Source organism: Euphorbia lathyris, chromosome 9 (assembly GCF_963576675.1).
Source record: "Euphorbia lathyris chromosome 9, ddEupLath1.1, whole genome shotgun sequence".
Classification (NCBI taxonomy): domain Eukaryota; kingdom Viridiplantae; phylum Streptophyta; class Magnoliopsida; order Malpighiales; family Euphorbiaceae; genus Euphorbia; species Euphorbia lathyris.
In genome coordinates this window covers 16,003,751-16,028,553 of record NC_088918.1, presented here as the reverse complement: position 1 = coordinate 16,028,553, position 24,803 = coordinate 16,003,751, and the positions used below count along the sequence as shown (strand labels likewise).

Below are 24,803 nucleotides of genomic sequence, written 5' to 3'. Positions count from 1 at the left end.
TTTGGCAGGCCCGGATGGAAGGGCTTGCCCGAAGATATGAAAGTCCTGAGTTGGAACTGCCGGGGGCTAGGAAGTGCCAGGGCAGTTCCCGTTTTCTGTGAACTGGTTCGAGTTCACAGACCTGATATGATTTTTCTGTTTGAGACTTTGGTGTGTAAATCCCGTATTGATTTTCTACAAAATAAAATTAAGTTCGAAGGAAGTTTTAGTGTGGATTGTGTGGGGAGGAGTGGTGGCCTTTGTGTGTTTTGGAAGTCCACCCGGGACTGTTCTTTATTATCTTTCTCGTCAAATCATATAGATATGGAAGTTGTAGATGGGGTGAATGGAAATTGGCGAATTACTGGGTTCTACGGCCACCCCGAGAGATCGCGCAGGAGGCTTTCTTGGGCTTTACTCCGCTCCTTATCTGATGCGTCCACCTTACCATGGGCCATCCTTGGGGATTTTAATGATCTCCTATCCCCCGATGATAAATTCGGTTTACATGATCACCCAGATTGGTGTTTTAGGGGTTTCAGAGAGGCCATTGGAGATTGCGGGTTAATAGACATGCCGCTAGAAGGGTACCAATTTACATGGTCTCGCCATCGCGGGAAGCCCAACGAGGTGCAAGAGAAGCTTGATAGGGTCTTTGTTAATCAAGACTGGCAGCAGGTCTTTCCAAATGGCTCTTCGCACAACATGACAGCTCCGCTGTCCGATCACAATCCGATTGTCTTACAGACCAGCTCGGATGTTTGTTATCGGCCCTATAGACACTTCATGTTCGAGAATAAATGGTTGAGGGAGCCGGACTTAGAAGCCCGTGTTCAGGAGGGCTGGACGGCAGCGGCAAACTGTATGATTACTGAGAAATTGGCGTCAGTTGCGTCCATCCTCGATGGTTGGGGTCGACGTCTGATGCAAGCAGAGAGGCAGGAGATCAGAACTAATATGCTGCGCCTTGAGCATTTACAGGGGGATTCTTCAGCCGCAGCACTAGCAGAATACCAGCAAACGCGTCTAACAGTAGTGGACAGGTTGCTGAAATTGGAAGATCATTGGCGCCAGAGGGCAAAGATCCAATGGCATATGGAAGGAGACACGAACTCTAGATTCTTTCATGCTGTAGCGAACGGAAGGAGGAAAAAGAATAAAATTCTTAAGTTACAAAAGGAAGACGGAGGCTGGGTGTCAGATCAGGAGGGTCTTTGCGGTTTAGCCAAAAATTACTTCACCGAGCTGTTTGACGGAGGGGACGGAGACTCTAATCTGGTGACAAATTTAATTTCCCCAAAAGTATCTGCAAAGGATAATGTTAAACTGCTTCAGCCTTTTACAGTGGATGAATTTCGGTCGGCTCTATTTGAGATGCACCCGTCGAAATCCCCGGGGCCTGATGGCTTTAATCCGGAATTCTTTCAAAAATTTTGGGGGTTAATTGGTGAAGAAATTTTCCTTGCAGGCACCTCTTGGTTGAGTTCAGGTATTTTTCCATCCGAATTAAATCATACTATTATCTCGCTCATTCCTAAGGTGGATAATCCTATTTCTATGAAAGACATGCGACCTATCGCGCTTTGCAATGTGATTTACAAAATAATCTCCAAGGTCTTAGCAAATCGGCTTAAACTGCTTTTACCTAAGATTATTTCTGAAAATCAATCAGCCTTCATCAAAGATCGCTCGATCCATGATCATGTGCTTCTTGCCTTTGAGTTAATTCACAGTATGAAGAAAAATGTTGGGAAGAAAACTGGAGATGTTGCCCTTAAAATTGATATTAGCAAGGCCTATGATAGAGTAAGATGGGTATACCTAGCTTCTATGCTTAAGCAATTAGGCTTTGCTGAAATTTGGATCAAGTATATTATGCTCTGTGTGACCACTGTTACCTATTCGATTAAGATTAATGATAAACTTGTGGGGCCAATTACACCAAAACGGGGCCTTCGACAGGGTGACCCTTTGTCACCATATTTATTTCTCCTATGTATGGAAGGGTTGTCTGCTCTTATCGCCCACTCTGAAAATTTGGGTCGGCTGCACGGGATTAGGGTGTGTAAGCGGGCTCCGTCAATTTCACACCTACTTTTCGCAGACGATGCTTTCTTGTTCTTTAAGGCTAATATTGAGGAAAGTAGAGAGGTGAAACATATTCTTAAGTTGTTTGAAGAAGCCTCTGGGCAAGCTGTCAATTTTGCAAAATCAGGCATTCTGTGCAGCAGTAATGTAAATTGCTTCCTTAAAGAGGGCATCTCATCCATCTTGGGAGTCTGGCATCCCCTAAATACTGGCAGATACCTGGGATTACCTTCCTTGGTGGGTAGGAAGAAGAGAGCTATTTTTGCTCATATAAAAGACAGGCTTTGGAAAAAACTACAGGGTTGGAGGGGGAAGTCGTTGTCTAAGGCGGGCAAGGCAACATTGATTAAAGCTGCGGGCCAGGCGATTCCGGTTTATTACATGAGTGTGTTTCTAATCCCTCTTTCTTCTGCAGAAGAATTACAACGTATGTTGAACTCCTTCTGGTGGGGTAATCGAAAAGAGGGGTCTCGGGGCATTAATTGGATGTCTTGGGAGAAGATGTGTGTGTCTAGAGACGGTGGTGGTCTGGGCTTTAGAGATTTCACTGCTTTCAATCTAGCATTACTGGGTAAACAAGGGTGGCGGCTACAGTCATCCCCAGATTCTCTGGTCAGTAAAGTTTACAAAGCTAAATATTATCCAAATGGGGACTTTTTAAATGCTAGGCTGGGAAACTCACCTAGCTATATTTGGCGGAGTATCTGGAGCTCTCAATTTTTGCTTGAAAGAGGCGTGAGATGGAAAATCGGAGATGGTCGAAGGATTAAAGTATGGAAGGATCAGTGGTTACAGGATGAACACTATCAGAAGATTACCTCGCCTATGCCAGAAGGAATGGAGGAACTGACAGTCAGTGATCTATTTATTCCTCGCTCCTTTGATTGGGATCTAGAGTTACTCCAGGAGCTCTTTTCAGAACAGGATATTGCTGCCATTTGTAGATCCACGGTTCGAACGAGAATTGGAGCAGATAAAATCATCTGGCATGGCTCACGTGATGGTATATACTCTGTTAAGAGCGCCTACAGATTGGCAACGACAGTGCTAACAAATGATGAGGAATTGCAAAAAGAAGGGGCCTGGGAGATTATTTGGACCGCTGCTGTCCCCTATAAAGTTAGATACTTCTGCTGGAGGCTGTTACGCGACTGTGTCCCTACCTGAGCAAAAATTAAAAGTCGAGGAATTCAAATTAACGATGTCTGTGTCTTCTGCTCTCAAGATATTGAAGATATTTGGCACCTGTTCTGGCATTGCCCGAAGGCTCAGGAGCTTTGGATGGAATCGGGTTTGCTTGCTCCCATCGCTGCTGCCGCTGCTGCCACAGACAATTTTTTCGACTTATTCTTTCATATGTGCAGGTCTGCTGATAAACTGAGACAGGAGAAGTTTATGATGTTGCTCTCGTGGTGGTGGAAAGCACGGAACGATTTCATTTGGAGGCAGGCGAACACAACAGTGGCCCAAGTTGTGATTAGTGGATACAAAAGCCTTGCGGACTGGCAGCTAGCACAGAAACGCAGAGGAAGCTCGGATCAACGACCCTCCCAAAATCGCTGTGAAGTGTACTGGCATCGCCCCCCTCCGCACTTGGTTTCCTGCTGTACTGACTATAGTTCATTCACCATCCTGGGCCTGTCCGGTTGCAGCGCGGCGATAAGAGACACCAACGGGAACTTTATCAGTGCTAGGTCGAACCTCACCGAAGGATTGATGGAGAGCAGGGAGGGCGAGACTTGGGCGTTGCTGCAAGCTATGGAATGGATGATTGAGCTTGGTTACTCAAATGTTATTTTTGAATCAAATTCCCAACTAACGATTCAAGCTCTTCATTCACATCAGAAGGACCTCTCGGAATTTGGCGACCTTATTGCTCACTGTAATCGGCTTCTTTCAACCAACAACGGATTCTCTGTCCGTTTTATCAAAAGACAGGCAAATAGTTTAGCCCATGGTTTAGCAATGGCGGCTTCTCAACATGCCAGGCCTACTGTTTTTCACTCTTTACCAAGTTCTTTACCTTTATCTGTACTTAACTTTTGTCCTACTTTGATTCATTAATGATATTCCTTTTCAAAAAAAAAAAAAACTATGTCAAGTCATGATTTTGGATTATGTCAAACTAGTAAAATCAGTACTTTTAATATATTTTAAGGATTAGAATTTATAAATTAGAAGTCTAGAATATATTTTCTAGGGTTTATGATTTATGAATTGGAGTCTAGATTTTTTAAATTATATTGTAAAATCATAATATATAGAGAATAATAACATATTAAGAATTAAGTTTGGTGATATGACTTAGTTGTAATTTTGTATTTAATTATGGGGTAAATTTCATCAATGGTGTACAACCTTTACCCTATTTCACACTTTGGTGTACAACTTTCAATTTGTCTCACTAATATGTACGAACTTATAGGTGACCTCCCACTTTGGTGTATGTCCGATTAAAATGACCGGTCAATACCGATCAAACTGCCACGTCAACATTTTTTAACCCTTAAAAATGATTTGAGGGACCCACCAATTAAAAATTACTTTTACACCTTCCAATTAATATATTTTTTTCCTCTTAAATATAGTTTTCAATTATTCCTTCTATCTCTTTCAAAAAAAATTATTCCTTCTATCTTTTCATTTTTTTTCTCACAAATCACATAACTCTCCTTCTTCTTCCTCACATGTTTTATCTGTATGTGTTCCAAGTTGGCCAAATTCAAATCCTAGCCCTCCATTTTTTTCTAATTATACTAATGCACGGTGAATCAGAGAAAAAACCATAGTTTAAACACTTTTTATAAAAAAAAAGCTTCGCATATCTTAAAGTTGCAGATTTCCGACCGGTAAAGCACCGATTTAACGATCCAGATATATTTGAACGATTCAAGCCGTACAGGGATCATGTGATATCTGAGTAATTATAGGTGTGTATTTTCCAGTGGCAGTCTAGGTCGTCCGACAAGGTTAATTAATGAACTTTTATTAAGCTTCTCATTTGCAGCTTTTGATAAAATCATAGAGGTAAAATCAGAGAGGGAAGATACATTGAAAAAATAAGAGCATGTGAAAATGGAGATATATTTTGATATATCTTAATTAGTTTTTCAAAGGTCGTTCAGGATACCTCTTGATAATTAATGATATGGTAAAAAATTGGATTTTAAACAAGAGAAAAATCATTTGATATTATTTGATAATCAACAATATTGTTCGATCTAATTAGATAAGAGTAAAATTAATTGAAGAGAAATAAGGGAGAGAGAAGGTAGAAAGAGAAAGGGCAAGGAGGAAGAGGGGTATAAAAGTAATTGGTCAAAATTTTGACTTTTTGACCAGTCAAACTGCTGACATGGCGCGTTGACCGGTCATTTTTAACGGCTATATATCAAAATGTGAGGTCACCTATAAATTCGTACATATTAGTGAGACAAATTGAAGGTTGTATACCAAAGTATGAAATGGGGCAAAGGTTGTACACCATTGATGAAATTTACCCCTTAATTATGATATTCATATACTTGACCCAAAATTAAAAGTAAAATTAGTTATAACCATTACAATAAAATCGTACTATAAAATCTACCTCTCAATGTGTCAATACAGATAAATATATTTATTTTTTTTATATAACACAAATAAAATATACTTTTATATCATAGTTTATAAATTCTAAACCACAATTTATAAATCTTAAAACCCTAAAAAAAAATATGTGATCCAAAAAAATATCCTAAACCCCTAATTTATAAATTCTAATCTCTATAATATATTAAAAATAATAGTTTATTTGGTTTGATATAATTCAAATTATTAATTAACTTAAAAATGATATATCCCTGTAAATTTGCTTCTACTTGTACTTAAAAATACTATTAGAAACGAATTAAGGATAAAAAAAAACCTGGAACGCATTTGGTTAGCTCAATTATATTTTTTTAGAGTGAAATTTTATCTTATAGTTATTTTCTGGGGAAAATAGTATATTTCGATATAAATAATTAAAATTAAAATCTAAAGTTCTGATATTTACAGCCCTTAGGGCTGTAAATAAAAACCCAAAATTTCTATTTTTAGTATTTATTTAGCTGTTCAATACATAAAACTTGTTAATACTTACATATTTTAATACCGAAATATATAGAGTCATAATATTTTGTTACATTTTCAATACAAAATAAATGCTTATTTTAGAGTTAAGACTTTTTTTTTATTGAAAATATAAGAATAATTAATGCTTATATACAGCCCTAAGGGCTGTATATATCATTTGCCCAAAAAAAATTATAGATAAAACTATTTTGTTTTTCCACAAAGGAAAATATGACAAATGCTTATATAGGAGACAAACGACGATCATCCAAATGTGTGAAGACTTCCTTTATAAATATCTCCACCAAATGCTTTATAAGCAATGTGAGATTCTTCTAACTCTTTTTGACAAAGTTTGAGCTTTTTTATTATAAATTCAACATTAGACCAAATAGCTTACCCCCAACAAGTGTAAATAAGTCCTTCCCCAAATTAAAAATTACCAGTCTCAACTCTCACTCTCTCCAGACCCTTCAAAAAAAAGAAGTAGAGAGAGAGGCTCCTCCATCTCTCTACCCTTTTTCTTTTCCTTTGCTCTTTTTCTTTTCAAGCTTCCGCCACCGTCACTGCCTTGCCTCGTTCTTTTGTTCAGGTTCTCTTAGATGAGGCATCCTCCCATTTATGTTTTAGTTTTTATTTTTTTAACTTCAGTTTTATTTTTTCTTTCTAGTTTGAAGTCTATATACTTTCTCGAATCTCTTTTCCGTCAGATCTACACCTGTTAGCTATACTTTTATCGTTTATTCTTTTTTCGATCTTAGCAAAAGCGGAAAAGGTTCATCTTGTCCGCAGATCTATAGATCTGTGTGGTTGCAAAAAAAGAAATGACTCAGATCCGAATGTCCAGAAGAGGCTAGATAATGAAGAATGGATTACAACTGTTTTTCAATGGGATTCGACTTCCGAGAAGTATATGATTTCTATTTTGTTGTATTTGTACCCTTTGTGGTTTTTTATTGCTCTTTGCATGCTTTATCTTGCTCTTTGTAGTCTTTTTCTTGCTTTTTGTAGTCTATTTTCTTCCCTTTGTAGATCTTATACTGGCTATAGCCTATATGGGTGGGAAGTTTTATTGTGTTATATTTGTACTTTATGATTTTATGGAATGAAATATGGCACTTTAAAATAAAAAAAATAAAAAAAAAAAAAAAAAAAAAATCCTTCCCCAAAAGCAAAGGGCAAATCTAGACTTTATCTTTTTTTTCCAATCACATTCGGTTTCCATGTTTCAGATTATTACATAAGGTCTTTGATGTTGTTATTGTAATTCTTGCTTTTTGACTTGTGACCAACCAAAGTGATTAATTAGATGACTTTAATGCCTAATACAGATGCTTAAATTCTTGGTCTGGGATAGAGGTTGTTATAAGCTTTGGTTGGAATCCGATTCAACCTTTGTTGTGGAGCTGTTTAAGTCAAAATCTACTGTCGTTTCTTAGGAAATCCGTCATGACTGGTTAGCATGTTTTTACCTCTGTTCGAGATACTTGTCACGGTCTCACACATTTACAGGGAAGGTAACCGAGTCGCAGACGCTCTTGCTTGCCATGGTCTCACTGCTAATCTTTTAGTATTGTGGGACTATAGATGTTCGTGGATCAATCCAGAGGTTATTGGATTGAAAAACCAATCCAATCCAATAAAGGAAAAAATCCATGGATTGGTTGTAAATAACCAATCCAATCCATAGATACTCTGTAGAGTTAGATTGGATTGGTTATGGTTTGGATTGGTTATTAACCACCAATCCAATAATTAATTTCATCGAAACTTATTTTTAGCAAAATTAAATAATTCAATCAATTTTATTTAAATATATGCAATATCCAATTTTTTCAATAATATTATTTAGAGAAAAAGAGAAGAAAACGTGAAAATAGAAAAAAGAGAAAAAGAACAGAGAACATGAAAACGGAAAAAAATGTGACAAACAGAAAAACAGCATAGAGAACGAAAAAACATGAAAAAATGAATTAGGCGGAAAACTGACAAGTGAAAAAAATGGAAAACATGAAAACGGAAAAAATACGGTATTCTAAACTCTAGTATAATATAATTGCTACTTGTACATGTTTTTCTGAATGAATTACTCGTACATGTTTTTTCGAACGAACTATTTATACATGTTTTTTTAACGGATTACTTGTATATGTTTGATATAATTGCACTAGTATTCTATTTTCTATAAATAACCACAATAAAAAATGAGGTTGGATTCAGTTTAATTAGAACCAATATATCTTCTTCTTTTTCAAATTTAGACGACTTGAACATTTGCTAGGTATTTCCCCTTTCTTTTTTTATACTAAATTTTAAAGGTATTTCAAAATTGAACAATAATTAGTTAATTCAAATGGAAAGTTCAGTCTTAATTTGAATGTGAAATAAAATAATTGTTGTGTCAAACTTGATGAAAGCAACAAATTCTTGAAAAGCTATGGGTTTTATGGACGTAACGATTAAATATTTAAACTGAAATAGTTGACCAATATTGTAGATTACACAAATCTTTCACAACTAAGTGCTCTTATTTGCATTTGTTATTCACGTTTTCCCCATTTTTCTGCTTTTTATGTTTTTCTATTTTTGTGTTTTTCACGTTTTTTTCCTTCTGTTTTCTACGTTTTTCTGTTTTTCGCAAACTATTTATTGAATCATTTTTCTAGCCATAAAAAATCTCACCATTTTGTTTAAGGTTTAGTTTGGATTGGTTATTAACCGGTTAATAACTGGTTAAATTAACCAATCCATATGAAATAATCTATTGGATTGGGTTAAACCATTGGATTGGTTAGTTTTTTGAACACCCCTAGGTGGGAGACTGTCCCTAATTTTTGTGCAATCTTTGCGTTAGATGACATTTTAGGTCTCTTTCAGTATAGGTTTACTTAATCTCATGTTTTGAGGTTGCTTGTACAACTTTTTATTTTGTTGTTTTCTTTATTTTGGGTCCGGTTTGGTTTTGTTTTTTTCTGTTCCTTCCAACTTGTTGGGGTGTTTAGAGTTTCCTTCTCCTTTCCGGCCTCCATCTCTAATAATAATAATAATAATAATAATAATAATAAATGCTTAAATTCTTTCATTGCCCTGTTTGTTTATCGAAAAATATTAAGCATTAAAATATTTTTCTGATTTTCAGTGTTTATTTGTTTAGGAAAATAAGCCAATGGAAAATTTTAGGTTAGTCAACAGAAATATTTACGAAGAAAATGAAGAAAATGTTTCACTCTTTTGAAAAGAGTATAACATTTTTCTGAACTTTTGGAATCTACTCAATTTTTTCTTTTCCGGTATTGTAGCCAAACAGAGGGCGAGCCTTGGCGCAACGGTAAAACGTTGTTGTCGTGTGACCAGAGGTCACGGGTTCGAGTCTTAGGAGCGGCCTCTTGCCAATTAAATTGGCAAGGGAAGGCTTGCCCCCAATACACCCTTGTGGTGGGACCCCTCCCCGGACCCTCGCTCAGCGGGGACGCGTAATGCGACCGGGCCGCCCTTTTTTTTTTTTTTTATTGTAGCCAAACACCGGAAAATATTTTATTTTCCAACATAAAATTTTCTATTACCCGATATTTTCCAAAACCCAACAAACAAACGAGGTCTTATTATTCTTTGAATTTCTGCAAGTGTAATACCACTACCATTTAGTAATTTACTGTCACCATTTATAAGAACTGTTAGAAGTGTTCACTCTGTTCGCTTTAAAATCAGCAGTCAAATGACTCAAAAGTACAAAAGAAGCTGTACTAGTATCATGTTCAGCAATAGCTGTGCTTTTATTTAATAATTTAAACTAGTTAATTTTACTTTAATGCCTAAATTATGCTATGATTCCCTTTCAAGCTAAGCAACCAAAATTCAAAACAGCCCCAAAATCTATGTTGCTCTCAATTCGACCCTAACAGCCACTAAATCAGCTTCAAAATTGATCAAAAACCAAGAAAAACTCCATGATTTGAGATCCAGAGAAGCTGCAGCTATGGCTAAAATTCAAAACAGTCCCAAAATGCTAGCCTATGTTGCTCTCAATTTGACCCTAGCAGCCAATGAATCAGCTTCAAATTTGATCAAAAGCCATTCGAAGTATGTTTTGATTCAGATTATAGATTGGAAAAAGTTATAGGCAAAGAGATACCAAAGTGATGATCACAAGTGAAGAAGTTGAAGTCCACTCCAAATTCAGCAACTATGAGGTGAAAGTCAACCACTCAATCTGCAAATAAACAGGTAAAACAATAATTTTGAGGAATGAGAATCACATTCTGAACAAAATTAAAAATATTTGAGATACAGCACAATCGAATAAATCATTGAATCATTTGGTGTCTCCAACGTGTTCTTATTACTTCTTTAATGTAAGAGAGAGCAGAGAACACGTTAGGTTGAAATTTTGGCTAACGTAAAACTGCAGGAATGTGAATCTTACGCAATACCCATGTTTTCCTTGGGCAATATACTGGTTTGTGATGGTGGTGGAGCTGTCACGATTAGGATTCAGGATCTTGCGCCTGAATTTAGAAAAATTAGAACAACTTCGGTGGAGAATTTAGATGTCAATTAGATTGCAATAAGAGAAATTCAAACCAATTTCAAAAGCAAAATTCAATCAGATTACAACAAGGAAAAGAACACTACCTGTCTTTGCTGCTGTTTGAGGTAAAGCAAATTTCGATGAAGTTTTGCTACCAATAATCCAAGCATGAACAAGAACCCTGTTTGAAGTGGTGGAATCGATGGCGATCCCTAATCAAAATTTCTCGATTAAAAGCAGCAGAAATCAGCTTTGCAGCGGTGTGACAGTCATTACATATCCTCAGATTCTTAATTATCCTTATTGGTGTTGGTGGCTTTATGGTGATCAGCCCAAAAGCAATGGCAAGCTTCTCACTATGTCTAAACAAACTACTTTCCTTCTCTTCCTCATCAATGTCAAGTGAAACCATATCTGTTTCTGGTGCATAACCTTCCATCTTCAATTTCTTAGCCATTTCATCCAGCATATTCTCAATATCATTAATCTGAGGATGTGTTTTATCTCCTGCAAGAAACTCGTGAACTGTTCCATTTGCTTCAATCATGCTGCAACCTGGAGTTTTAATCACCCCATGTCGTGTCATCGTCCCCCTGATCCGAAGAACACCATCCCAATTACCTTTGGAAGCATATATATTCGATAGCAATACGTTGAATCCTTCGTGGTCTGGCTGCAATTCGATGAGCTTCCTTCCAATTCTTTCCCCCATTTCACTGTTTCCATGTTTTTTACATGCCCCAAGCAAGGCTCCCCAAGTCGAAACATCTGGTACCATAGGCATAGTCTCAATTAGTTCTTCTGCTTCCCTTAGTAAACCCGCCCGTCCTAGCAGATCAACCATGCATCCGTAATGCTTAACATTCGGTTCTAACTTGTGTTCCTGAATCATGGAACTAAAATGGTGGCGCCCCTCGTCTACTAATCCCATATGTCTACAAGCTCCAAGAACTGCCACGAAGGTAATAACATTAGGCAACACGCCAAGTTCCTTCATCTCAGAAAATGTACTTAGTGATTTGTCTACTAAACCATTCATTGCCAAACCATGAATGACAGCATTCCAAGTCGAAACCCCCTTTTTCTCCATCCCATGGAAAACTTCCAAAGCATTTTCAACGCATCCGAATTTCATGTACATGTCTATGAGAGTTGTTCCCAAAATGACATTGATACTCAGGTTGTTTTTTTTCACATAAGCATGAACCCATTTTCCTTGGTCAAGGGCAGCTAAGTGTGTGCATGCTGAGACTACACTTACCAATGTTGTCTCGTCCGGCTTCATTTCTTCAAGCTGCATTTCCTGGAACAACACCAATGTCTCATCAAATCTGTCATGTTGAGCATAACCTGATATCATTGCACTCCATGATATAACATCTTTCTCAGGCATGTAATCAAACAATACCCTCGCCTTTTCAACTTCCCCGCATCTTAAATACCCCGAAATCATAGAATTCCAAGATATCTGGTCCAAGCAGAAACCCCCGTTGAACAACTTTTGGGCGGCCTCTACTTCCCAACAATCTGAATACATGTGAATTAAAGCATTTTGAAGATTAACATAAGATTCAACACCAATTTTAACAGCCAAACTATGTATTGATTTCCCTGTCCTAACCACCATCAATTGAGTACAAGCAGAAAGAACAGTGACTAACACAACCTCATCAAAAGTAATTCCTTCCGCTTTCATTTGCTTAAACATAATCAAAGCCTCTTCCTGCAATTCATTTTGTTCATACCCAGAAATCAAAGCGCTCCATGATACCATATCTTTTATAGGCATCTCTTTGAACAACCTATAAGCATCTGCAACGTTACCTTGCTTACAAAACAAAACAATCATCGAATTTGAAGCAATAATGTTCCTTTCCGGCATCTTACTGAATATCTGTTTAGCCTCCTCCATATTCCCTACTGAAACATACCCAGCCAGGATGGAATTCCAAGAAACCGAGTCTAGAACAGGACTTTCGTCAAACACTTTACGTGCATCACTCAATTTCCCACAAACCGCAAACAAATTGATCAACGTATTCAGCACATAAACATCTGAATCAAAACCCAATTTCAATACGTGACAATGGATTAACCTGCCTTCAAACTCTGCCTGTCTAAGAGAGCAAGACTGGACTATAATTGGAAATGTATAATTATCGGCTTGGACATTCTCTTCCAGCATCAATTTATATACACACATTGAGTTATGGGGAGCATTTCTTTGAACATAAGCTCTCATCATGGTGTTAAAAATGAACCCATTTGGGTTTTCAATATGGGTGAAGATTAGATTGGAATGATTGGTGTGAATGAAGGGAGAATCAGTGGAGAACTTGAGGAGTCTACTTGCAGCAAAAGTGTCACTGAGGTAACCAGTGACTATCATCTGAGAAAGGATTTGATTAAATTGCCTGAGATTTCGACATTGGAACAAAAGATTGTCCAAGATTGTGAGAGATATGGTTGGCTTGAAGGTGATCTTGAAACTAGAAGTACTTCTTAAGTTGATAGCTGGCGAGACAAATTTTATATTGGTCAATTTCATAGACAAAAATCAGTACTTGATTGCAGAAACTGAACTGTTTTGTCTCATAGATAACAAAAGGACGAAGAAGAAAGCAAAATGGATCAAAGGAAACTTTGAGCTAATAAGGCGGTGAATCAGATTTTGGCGCTTTAAAGTTCCCAGATACAACCACTCAGTGGTGGAGCCAAGAATGCTCCACTAGGGGTGCAAAGTTTACAACTGCATGTATACATAAATTTTATCACAAGAAAAAAAAAATATACATAATAGAAAATAGTGAACACAGAAAACTAGGCATGTTATTATGCATATTAAAATAAGGCATAACTTATATAACTTTAATACATCAACAAACTATACACATTTTCAAATGCCATTAGGAAACTCTATATCAGCCTATCAGCAAAACTGTGTCATTAGGAAGCTCTATATTAGCATTTCAGCCAAACTTAACTATTAAAACAGTCTTTAAGCTAATTACTTCTTTTTACCAGCTACTCGCTGTTAAACTTAATCCTATTGCTACTGTTTTGGTTTGGTTGTGCAGAGGAATCAGAATCGGACTTGGTAGATGAATATCTTGAAGATGAAGAGGATGATATTGAGAACCTTGAAGATGAATTTGATGTTGGAGATGATGATAGTAATAGTGGTGATTTTGATGAGGGGTGAATATGGACTATGAAGACTTTAGTGGTTGACAAAAAGTAGTTATTATTAGACTATTGTTAGTTAATTAACTTATTTTATGAGTTACGATTATTTTTCTTTAGTGCGCCTTGAGCCTAGGCTCCAAAACCCCCTTGAGCCTTAGTGCGCCTTTAAGAACTCTGACTCACTTTATCAACAACGCTAAAAATTCTCCCCCATTTGAATCATGAAAATGGAAACTGGTAACAAAAGAATAGGAGATGAACACATAACAACAGAGTTAGCTACCAGAGGAGATAAAAGAGACTGTGAACACAAATAGACCTAATTGCACATAAGCTGAAACTAAGGATATGCAAAAACACGAAACCTTAGGCTGCAAACGAACATGAGAACAAATTGAAACAAAAGTCTTAGCACATAGAATAAATAAGAACAGATGAGATAGGAAAGACCATGGTAAAACATCAACAAGTAAATAACAAATATGACTTCTACAAAATAGAGACATTTAGATAGGAACATTAGACATCCTCTTTATGGAACCCGATTGCCTCATAAACAAAAATTACTTTGCCCTGATTCGTTGTCAGTAGTCATAAGACATATTGCAGAATTTGAACTTCAGAACATCAGTTACAATTGATTTGTTGTTTTACTCAAAACGAAATGTCAGGTGATTCATATATGGCCTAAACTAAACAACAAATCAAATTCTAATATGCTAATAACACCAAACTGAAAAATACTATTCAGTATTGAACAATAAGTTATGTCAATTTCTAATTAATTTACTCAAACTTAAATGGAGATATAAAGTTTTTTATTGACTGACCGATCTGAGACTGAAGCTGCTGAAGTGGAAGTGGCGGCCGGCGGCGGAAGTGAGCTGCCGGACTAGAAGCTGCTGGTCTGGTGGGGTGTGGGGTGGGGCGCGCCGCTGGAAGTCTCGGGAGAAAGAAAAAGAAACAGAAGGGTAGACTGCAGAGAGAAGTGGGGTTAGCAGCAAGGATTGGGGGATTCTTGAACCTCTAGTACGGATTTCTTGAACTAACTGAATTGAACACAAAACATTCGGAAATGAATTGAATCATTTTTTTTATAAAGACTAACCGAATTAAACCGTTAATTTGATAAATTGAGATTTTTAAATTTACATTTGATCATATAAATTGTAGATTTTTTTTTTTTAGTGAATTTGTATACCTAGCTACTAATTTATACCTCTGGCTTCGGAAATAGACCGAACTACCCTTTGCACTAAAATTGAAAAAACCCAAAACCTCTCAAGAACCCTATACAATCTTCGATCAAATCCGGACTAATTTTTGAATCGAATCATGGATGGTGACAAAAGCCATAAAGGGAAAGCGAAAATGGTAAGATTTACGGTTTTATTTCGTTGATTTACGCTTCAAATTTGAATCTGTGGGTCGTTTTTAAAAATCGCCGGAATCGCAGTCGGGCGTATGAACATCACGCCCAACCTGCGGTTCCGGCGTAAGAACATCACGCCCGACCAGTGGTGCAGACGTGATAGCCACATGCCCGCACCACTGGTCGGGCGTGATGTTCAAACGCCCGCACCATAGGTCGGACGTGATGTTCATACGCCCGACCAGTGGTGCGGGCGTGATGTTCATACGTCCAAAGGTGTTTTTTTTTTTAATTTACATTATTTACATTTAAATTAATTTAGTGTAATTTATAATTTATATGTTACAATTTTAGATTAACTTGGTGTAATTTTTTTGTAGACGGAGCGGCCTACTAGGGGTGGGAAATCCATCCCGTCATCTGCTCGTCGTCTAGATATGGACGACGAGGATGATACACCACGCCATACGAGATTGCGTGGTATTGATCTATCTACTCGTAGGCGGAGAGGGGCTGCGACGGAGCAGGTGAGGAGGGGGCCGATTGTGGATCAGCCTGATATTCATGGATCGGAAGGGGCGACTGATTTTGGTGACAGAGAGCTTGATAGCGATTCTGTGGAGGACTACCTGGATGTGGTAGCCCAGGTACTGCGACAGTCTGCAGCTGCACGTGAGCGCGAGGGTGAGGATATCGATGAGCAGCCGACCCAGCGCATAGGAGGTCGCTTTGCGACTACAGGTATTTTTTAGTATAACTTTAGTATATTTTAGTATAATTTTATAACTTTAGTATAGTTTAGTATAATTTTATAATTTTAGTATAATTTTAGTATAATTTAATAGTTTTAGTATAATTTTAGTATAATTTTACAACTTTAGTATAATTTTATAACTTTCAGGGACCAGCAAACGTTCCAAAGCTAGTGAGGACGAGAGCTGGCTAGTTAGTGGTCCGGTGAATGGTGGCCCCGTTGATGGTTCCGTGATTCCTAGTTTTCTAGGACATGTTGCCTCACGGATGCTGGGAGGAGAGCTTCGGTCGTTTCTGACATGCTACAACAGATCAACAGCATGTCGAGATTTGTGGGTGTGGTTTTCTGGTGCGTCACCCGAGGTAAGAATAATTTAGTTTGCCAACATTTATTGTAATTTGTATTTTTAACTATAAATATCAAAAATATTCAGTAATTGTATAAATTGTATATGTGTCATTTTACAGCTGAAGGAGATGATCGAGAAGACTGGTTTGTCTCACCTTCCACATATCATGTTTAGGAACCTCGACACTCCGCTGTTGACTACATTTGTGGAGTAGTGGCAGCCCGATACGAACTCCTTCCACATGCCGTTCGGGGAGATGACTATCCAGCTGCATGATGTATGGCAGATTCTTCGGATCCCGATCGACAGTCCGATGGTGTCCGAGTCTCCCACTACTGACGGGCTTCATGCCATGTGCATGATGATGTTTGGGGTGGATCGGGAGCAGCTTTTGTCGCTGACCCGACGTTTCTGGAGTGGTGGAGGTGTATTTGTTGAGGCTGTACACAAGCTTGTCATCCAGGGTAGGGATGACGCTACTCGGGCCACAACGTGGATGTGGCTTATGCTTGGATCCACTTTATTTGTTGCCAAGAGTGGAGATAGGATTAGGCCGTCCCATCTTGATGAGGTTTACGGCGGTGTCAGAGGGGCAGCTGGATTTTCATGGGGGTCTGCTACACTTGCCACGTTGTACCGGCAGCTGGGGATAGCGAGCAGAGGAGACTGTTCTGGTATATGCGGATGTTTAACCCTACTACATGCGTGGATATACGAGTATTTTCCGGTGTTCTGGCCTCATAGACTAGCTCACGTGATCCCAGCTGACCATGCACGTGCACTGAGATGGGAGGTCGGGGTACCAGGCATGATGACCGCCCGACTAGATACCATACGCGGGCAGCTGGACCGTATGACGGCAGCAGAGGTATTTTATAAAATTTTAGAATTAATTTAAGTATTATTTATAGTATATTATTATTTATTATTGAGTATTATTTTTTTTCAGGTGACGTGGTTGCCTTATGGTCCTGTCCCCGATGATGATCGACTTCGAGTGTCCTACATCGGTTGGATACGGTGTAGAGACATCGTCGAGCCGTATATGTCCGATCGAGCGCTGCGACAGGTCGGATATACTCAGCTTATCCTAGCTGAGCGTATTAGACCTGATAAAGCAGTACGACCATGGAGATCTTTATCGTACAAGCTCACGCATTCCTCTGTCACAGTTGAGGATACTTGGCGGAGATTTCCATCGGCTCGGGGCATTGATCGGAGGAGATGCCGACCAGTTGGATATGATCCCACTGCCTGTGATCCTGCTTATATGGACTGGTATATGCGATATTCGCATCCTCATCTCCTTCATGCACCACAGGCTGGACCGGTCCAGCATGCTCGCGTCAACAGCGAATTTGTAAGTTTATTATTATTTAATATTAGTTTTTATGTGTTTATTTTTTAATATTTATTTTTTTTATTTTTTTGCAGTGGGTTAGCTGGTTGTGGCGTGTCACCCAACTAGCGGCTACCCATCGATATGACGAGGATGCTCCACGCATTAAGAGGGAGATGGATAAGTTTATGGAGGCGTGGCGTCGGGCGAACTAAACTATTTTTGTAGAACTTCATACACTTTAACACTTGTGATATTATATGTATTCTTTTATGTTTATTAATTTTTATGTTTATTAATTTTTATTTTAATGTTTATGTTTTTAAATTTTATTTGTTAAAGGGTAATCCGAGTTAAAATGCCACAATTTTATTTCTAAACGGATAATTCAAGTTAACCACAATTATCAACTATTTTTTTGTGATTTATTCATGCGGGCGTGAGGTAATCACGCCTCACCACAGGGTGAGGTGTGAGTTACCTCATGCCTCACCATGTGGTGAGGCGTGATTACCTCACGCCCGCGTGTCGGGAGAGGTTTTTTTCCCCCATTTTTCCACCTCAAAGCCTCAAAGGATACTTTCGTCCTTTCACGGGGCTAGAGGTGGGAAATTGGGGCTGGGTTTAACAACACCCTTTTTTTTAAGGAGATTAAATATCCAATTAAAAAGTTTAACAATTAAATTGTTGTTTACTAGACAACAATTTAAAATTAAGTGTGGAGTGATTTTGTCTTCTCAACAATGTTATCTAACTTTAAGTGGTGATTACTCTTGGCATTATAACATGTTTAAATAAAAGGCCTAATACACAAATAACCCCCTGAACTTGTCCAAATATTGCAACTGCCCCCCTCAACTTTCAATTGTAACAACTTACCCCTTAAACTTGTCCAATTGTAAAACATAACCCCAAATTGAGAATTTTTTTACCCCGTATTTGAAGCAACCATAAAAAAGTTTCCCCGGATTCGTATCACGTCAAAGATCTGATTATCATACTCCACGAGCGTTGCAGATTTTGTATTTCACGTGTTTCTTCAATTGCAGTCCATGTCAGCAATTTAGGGTTGTGTTTTACAATTGGACAAGTTTAAGGGGTAAGTTGTTACAATTGAAAGTTGGAGGGGGCAGTTGCAACATTTGGACAAGTTTAAGGGGTTATTTGTGTATTAGGCCTAAATAAAAATACTTGGTTTCGATAATTATTTCGTGGTGAATAGTAAAACTCATGGGGTTTAGTATTATTATGGAAGTTCTTAGCATGTGAAGATGAAAGTCATGCTTTTTTTTGTGAATGTTTAGCGGTTAAGTTTGTTTGGGAATATTTTTTGTGATAATCGAATGGAGGTAATTAAAGATGTTAAAGTCTGATTGGGTAATATATTGTCATTAGTTTTGCCAATTAAGTTTGCAGAGATAGCAATTCTCATCTCGACACTATGGAGAAATCAAACTGCGGCGGTATGAGAAAATAAACGGTTACAACCAGTCCAACACAACTGTCAGACGAGAGTTTGTGGACTGAGAATCCGCACAAAAGTTTCACTCGAAACCTCCTTGCATCTTCGACCTTGTTTCTCATAAGTGCCACAAGCCTCCATCGGGTTCCATGTACTACAATGTGGATGCAGCAACGTTTAAAGAACAAGACTATAGTTCCATTAGCTTTCTCCTTCGAGATTCAGATGCACAATGTTTATATGCTCATCATTGTTCTATTTCAGGATGTACTAGATCAGTTATGGCAGAGACAATAGCGATTTGAGAAAAACTATCGTGGATTAAATTGTCAGGTAGAAGTAATGTGGTAGTTCAATCGGATTGCCTTTCGGTTGTTCAAGCCATCAATAAATCAGATCATTATTGATCATATTTGGCTGATGTGGTTCAGGAATGTGTCAATTTCATTAAAGAGTTAGATAATGTGTCAATTTCCTATGTCAAGCGTCAACGAATTCTGTAGCCCATTACTTAGCTAAAACGGTAATTTCTGTGTCTGTTCGTGGAGTGTGGAAATGTCTACCTCCTTTTTCTTATCGATGTATTGGTTCCAGATTTAATTTAACGAAGTTTTGTTTCAAAAAATAAATTGTTTTTTTAAATGATAGATAAGGCTTTAATAATCGAGGCGCTAATGAGCAGTTCAACGTTCGGTTTGATAAAAGTTTAATTATATTTGATTCGATTTATAAACAAACTGTACTTGAACACGATTTTGAGTCTCAATTTGTAAACGAGTTAAGATAGTGCACGACGAAACTCCGCTCAAAAGCGTACAAGCAGGTTCAACTATAAGTTCGTGAACAAGTTCGATTATAATGTTTATAAACAGATTTGTGAGTAAGCTCGTTTCGATTTTTTTTAAAATAATATTTTTTTTATTATTCTATAAAAAATGTAAACAATGTAGTTTTATTTACGAGTTTTACTCGTGAGCTTTCTTATGAATATAATTGATGAGGAATGTGGATCAAAGGCAGCCCACTAGGACCAAACCAATCAAACCCAATACAAACAAGGCTCCTTAAGCTCATAAGCCCACCACATTCACTATAAATACCATTGCAAATGGAAGGTATCTCTCTCTGGATACTACTTTATCTCTCTACTTCTATACTCTTATTAACTTTAGCATCGGAGTGCATACCGGGGGCCTCCTCTGACGCAGGTTCAACGACCGAAGCGACAACAACCTCGCCTCATGTACCCGATCCGCTTTGAAGATCCAACGTCTCCATTATTTGGTGCGGTGAGCGTGGACTACAAGCGATCTTCAGATCTACATTCGGAGAGTTGTCCGTCGAGGCACGTCATCAAAACCACAATCAAAATACACTGGTTTTAGCACTTTTCTGGAAGCCTTTTGCTGCTACACTTTGAACTCTAATGTCAAAGTTCAGGTTTGGATCCTTTTGTGTAGGACTCTATGTATAAGTATTACTAGCATACTTTGCATCTGCGAGCTCTACCAATTTCTTCATGCCTATGGAAGATACTTTTCAAATTAAAGTAAACTTGCATGCTCCACATAACCCTCATATGCACAGAATGTGCCACTTTGATTCTTATTCTCTTGGCATAACAAAGTTACCGTCGACACGTAGCATACTATAAACATGTGTTAATGAGCTATGCATGAGAATTGTATGATTGTTATGATGGCTTTCATGTGTGCATCCTAAATCCTTTTCGAGGACAATCATATTCCGATCTAAGCATTATCTCGAGGCCAATCATATTCCGATCTAGGTCGGAACCATATCGAGATATGAGGAGAGCACCTCGGTTCAATCACATCGACATAAGATGGAGCACCTTGGTTCAATCCTATCGACATATAAGGATAGCACCTCAGTTCAATCCTATCTACATAAGACGGAGCACCTTGGTTCAATCCTATCGACATATGAAGAGAGCACCTCGGGTCAATCCCATCGACATAAGACGGAGCACCTCGGTTCAATCCCATCGACATATGACAGAGCACCTCGGTTCAATCCTATCGACATATGAGGAGAGCACCTCGGTTTAATTATATTCAAGTTTACGCCGTATCGAAGCCACCTAGCGAGTCGAACTCGTTCAAAGTAAGAAGCTCCCTGCTTAAATGTGCAAGATGATTTCCCCGACGTCTTGACTATGTTATGGTCTCTCCAAATTCGTCGAAGTTAGTCCATAATCTATGGACCCATCACAGTCAGTCTGTCCATTCCAGATATATCCAAGGATCCAATCCTCTAAATAGCCGAAGCTCACAGGTTACGCCTCATACGGCGGTCGGATCCAAATCAAAATCGAAGGCCTCAAGAGTTCTGTGACTCAATGAAGAAGCATATTTGCATAATGACAAATCATATATGCATGATGACACCTTTCCATCAGAATAAAAGACCATGTACATAGCACACATCAAAACCGACTCAGGTATGGAAGTTTACAATTTTACTCAGAAATAACCTTCCCCCCATGAGCATTGAAACCAACAACGTTGGTGGAATGGAGGCTCTTGGATCGACTGACATTTCGATGAGGGGCATTCAGTGAAATCCATGTGTATGAACTTGCACCCAGAAATGACATGTGCTCCATTTTACAAAATCAAACCAGAAGCTCACTTTCAATGAGGGAGCCCGCGGATCTCAACCAGGATGTCACAACTCTTTTGCTCAATTACCAGTTCTCTGATCTCAACTATGGCAACTCATCTCGAACTTCAGCTTTTAATTTTTATTGTCTCACCTAGCTATAAGTTTTATCAGCTCACCTAGCTATATCGAGGCTCCACTAACAAATTGAGGGCAATCTCGGATCAAACATTGAGCACCCCTCCTACCTCGGATCAAACATCGAACATCCATTTGATCAACAAGCTCAACATCGGGTAACCTCGGATCAACATCGAACAGCCATTCGATCAACAAGCTCAATATCGGACAACCTCGGATCAACATCGAACACCCATTCAACAAGCTCAACATCGGGCAACCTCGGATCAACATCGAGCACCCCTCCCATCTCGGAACTCATCAGACCCCTCCGAAGGAATCTCACTGAAGTCAGAAGCTCTCCTCCTTTAGTCGGAAGCTCCCCGGATCTCAATCGCACCCTCCAAATCTATAAAAATAGATCCACTGTGCAACATACAACACGACGGGAGAAATATAATGTTAAAAGGAAGAAGACAATGGAGATCATATATCAAAGCTTGCTTCATTCTAAGGAGTCTCACTATAATACAGGTTTATCTTCCACTTTCTTCAAGTATAATTCCACATCATCTCTCATGCATAGTTGAGTGCTAACACATGGGATGTCTTCCACACATTTATCCCTTACTCACCTTTTCAAACACACCACGTGTATATCATGCACAAGGTTGTAAACTATGCAATGTCAACATAGCTTTGACTTATATATTCACAAAGTACAAATCATCACACCAATACCCATCACATACATCTTTTTTATATGTATAATATACTTATGAATGATGGGCACCATCATTTTTCATTATAATACAATTATCCGCTCATGGAATCCATAGCAGATGGGTTTGATCAGGGCATACACCATTTTGTTTCCTCACGAGACAAGAAAACATTTGATCAATCTCCTAGCATTTATATTGATACTAATAAAATAAAGAGCAAGCACCATCCTATACATATCTATTACACAAAAGTTTTTGTACCATAGAGAAAATAAATTATTCCACGTATAATTTTTAGAGACTGCTCCTATGCATATATATTTATCTATTTGTCGAAGACCGTTTCCGGACATGTATATTTATCTATTGGTCGAAGGCCGTCTCCGGACGTGTATATTTATCTATTTGTCGAAGACCGTCTCCGGACGTGTGTATATTTATCTATTTGTCGAAGGCCGTCCCTCGACGTGTTTATATTCATTTATTTCTCGAATGCCGTCTCCGGACGTGTATATTTGTCTATTCCTCGAAGACCGTTGCTCGACGTGTATATATATTCATCTATTCCTCGAAGACAGTCCCTCAACGTGTTTATATTCATTTATTTCTCGAAGGCCGTCGTTCGACGTGTATATATTTATCTATTTCTCGAAGGCCGTCTCAGGACGTGTATATTCATATTCACTTATTTATCGAAGGCCGTCTCCGGACGTGTATATTTATATTCACTTATTTGTCGAAGACCGTCGCTCGACGTATATATATATTCATCTACTCCTCATAAACCGTCCCAAGTGACGCAATTATTCATAAGCCGTCCTAAGCGACACCATTATGCCAATATTATTAATAAGCCGTCCCAAACGGCGCAATTATTCATAAGCCGTCCCAAGTGACATAATTATTCATAAGTCGTCCCAAGCGACGCCATTATTATTAATAAGCCGTCCCAAGCGACGCAATTATTCATAAGCAGTCCCAAGCGACGCAGTTATTCATAAGCCGTCCCAAGTAACGCAATTATTTATAAGTCGTCCCAAGCGACGCCATTATTATTAATAAGTCGTCCCAAGCGACGCAATTATTCATAAGTCGTCCCAAGCGACGCCATTATTATTATTAATAAGCCATCCCAAGCGACGCCATTATCATTCATAAGCCGTCCCAAGGGACGCAATTATTCATAAGTCGTCCCAAGAGACGCCATTATTATTAATAAATCGTCCCAAGCGACGCAATTATTCACAAGTCGTCCCAAGCGACGCCATTATTATTAATAAGCCGTCCCAAGCGACGCAATTATTCATAAGTCGTCCCAAGCGACGCCATTATTATTAATAAGCCGTCCCAATCGACGCAATTATTCATAAGCCGTCCCAAGTGACGCAATTATTCATAAGTCGTCCCAAGCGACGCCATTATTATTAATAAGTCGTCCCAAGCGACGCAATTATTCATAAGCCGTTCCAAGTGACACAATTATTCATAAGTCATCCCAAGCGACGCCATTATCATTCATAAGTCGTCCAAAGTGACGCAATTATTCATAAGTCGTCCCAAGAGACGCCATTATCATTCATAAGCCGTCCCAAGTGACGCAATTATTCATAAGTCGTCACAAGCGACGCCATTATTATTAATAAGCCGTCCCAAGCAGCACAATTATTCATAAGCCGTCCCAAGTGATGTAATTATTCATAAGTCGTCCCAAGCGACGCCATTATCATTCATAAGCCGTCCCAAGTGACGCAATTATTCATAAGTCATCCCAAGCGACGTCATTATTATAAATAAGCCGTCCCAAGCGACGCAACTATTCACAAGTCGTCCCAAACGACACCATTATTATTCATAAGTCGTTACAAGCGACGCAATTCTCATTCATAAGCCGTCTCAAGTGACGCAATTGTTATTTACAAACTGTCCCAAACGACGCAATTACGTTCATTACTGCCCCTAGAATGTTTCGAACCTCGCATAAATACTCGAAAGACCATCGAGGGGGAGGGGACTACTTAATGAGGAATGTGGATCAAAGGCAGCCCACTAGGCCCAAACCAATCAAACCCAATACAAGCAAGACTCCCTAAGCCCATAGGCCCACCACATTCACTATAAATACCCTTGCAAAGGGAAGGTATCTCTCTTTCCCTGGATACTACTTTATCTCTCTACTTCTAT

At 38.5% G+C, this 24,803-nt stretch overlaps 2 protein-coding genes and 1 long non-coding RNA gene across 5 annotated transcripts; 2 read left to right on the top strand and 1 right to left on the bottom strand.

Annotated features, from left to right (window-relative positions):
- Window positions 1–9,916: 9,916 nt before the first annotated feature.
- Window positions 9,917–14,910, bottom strand: LOC136206233 (putative pentatricopeptide repeat-containing protein At5g40405). Of its 3 annotated transcripts, none has more exons than XM_065997202.1 (4): window positions 14,707–14,910; window positions 10,795–13,439; window positions 10,586–10,667; window positions 9,917–10,372 (listed from the first exon to the last, which is right to left on the bottom strand). In XM_065997202.1, exon 2 carries the CDS (start codon window positions 13,236–13,238, stop codon window positions 10,842–10,844), a length of 2,397 nt encoding a protein of 798 aa, XP_065853274.1. In that variant the 5' UTR covers window positions 13,239–13,439; window positions 14,707–14,910; the 3' UTR covers window positions 9,917–10,372; window positions 10,586–10,667; window positions 10,795–10,841. The 3 variants fall into 3 exon arrangements, with proteins under 3 accessions (XP_065853274.1, XP_065853275.1, XP_065853276.1); XM_065997203.1 differs by having other exon boundaries at window positions 10,593–10,667; XM_065997204.1 differs by having other exon boundaries at window positions 10,795–13,204; window positions 14,707–14,862.
- LOC136206235 (uncharacterized) lies at window positions 10,250–13,987 on the top strand. The gene is made up of 2 exons (XR_010676230.1): window positions 10,250–10,386; window positions 13,768–13,987. It is a non-coding gene; the product is annotated as an uncharacterized lncRNA (long non-coding RNA).
- A 183-nt stretch (window positions 14,911–15,093) lies between the features above and the next one.
- LOC136206234 (uncharacterized) lies at window positions 15,094–17,898 on the top strand. Its single transcript, XM_065997205.1, has 6 exons — window positions 15,094–15,250; window positions 15,629–15,989; window positions 16,150–16,364; window positions 16,470–17,219; window positions 17,301–17,711; window positions 17,786–17,898. Exons 1-4 carry the CDS (start codon window positions 15,212–15,214, stop codon window positions 16,563–16,565), a joined length of 711 nt encoding a protein of 236 aa, XP_065853277.1. The 5' UTR covers window positions 15,094–15,211; the 3' UTR covers window positions 16,566–17,219; window positions 17,301–17,711; window positions 17,786–17,898.
- The last annotated feature ends 6,905 nt before the right edge of the window (window positions 17,899–24,803 follow it).

Bases quoted from the DNA above. Each gene is read 5' to 3' on its own strand.
- LOC136206233 (XM_065997202.1), bottom strand. From the start codon at position 13,238: ATGAAATTGACCAATATAAAATTTGTCTCGCCAGCTATCAACTTAAGA.
- LOC136206234 (XM_065997205.1), top strand. From the start codon at position 15,212: ATGGATGGTGACAAAAGCCATAAAGGGAAAGCGAAAATG. The intron at 15,990-16,149 runs GTATTTTTTAGT...TATAACTTTCAG, and splicing joins AGGTCGCTTTGCGACTACAG to GGACCAGCAAACGTTCCAAA. The intron at 16,365-16,469 runs GTAAGAATAATT...GTCATTTTACAG, and splicing joins TTTCTGGTGCGTCACCCGAG to CTGAAGGAGATGATCGAGAA.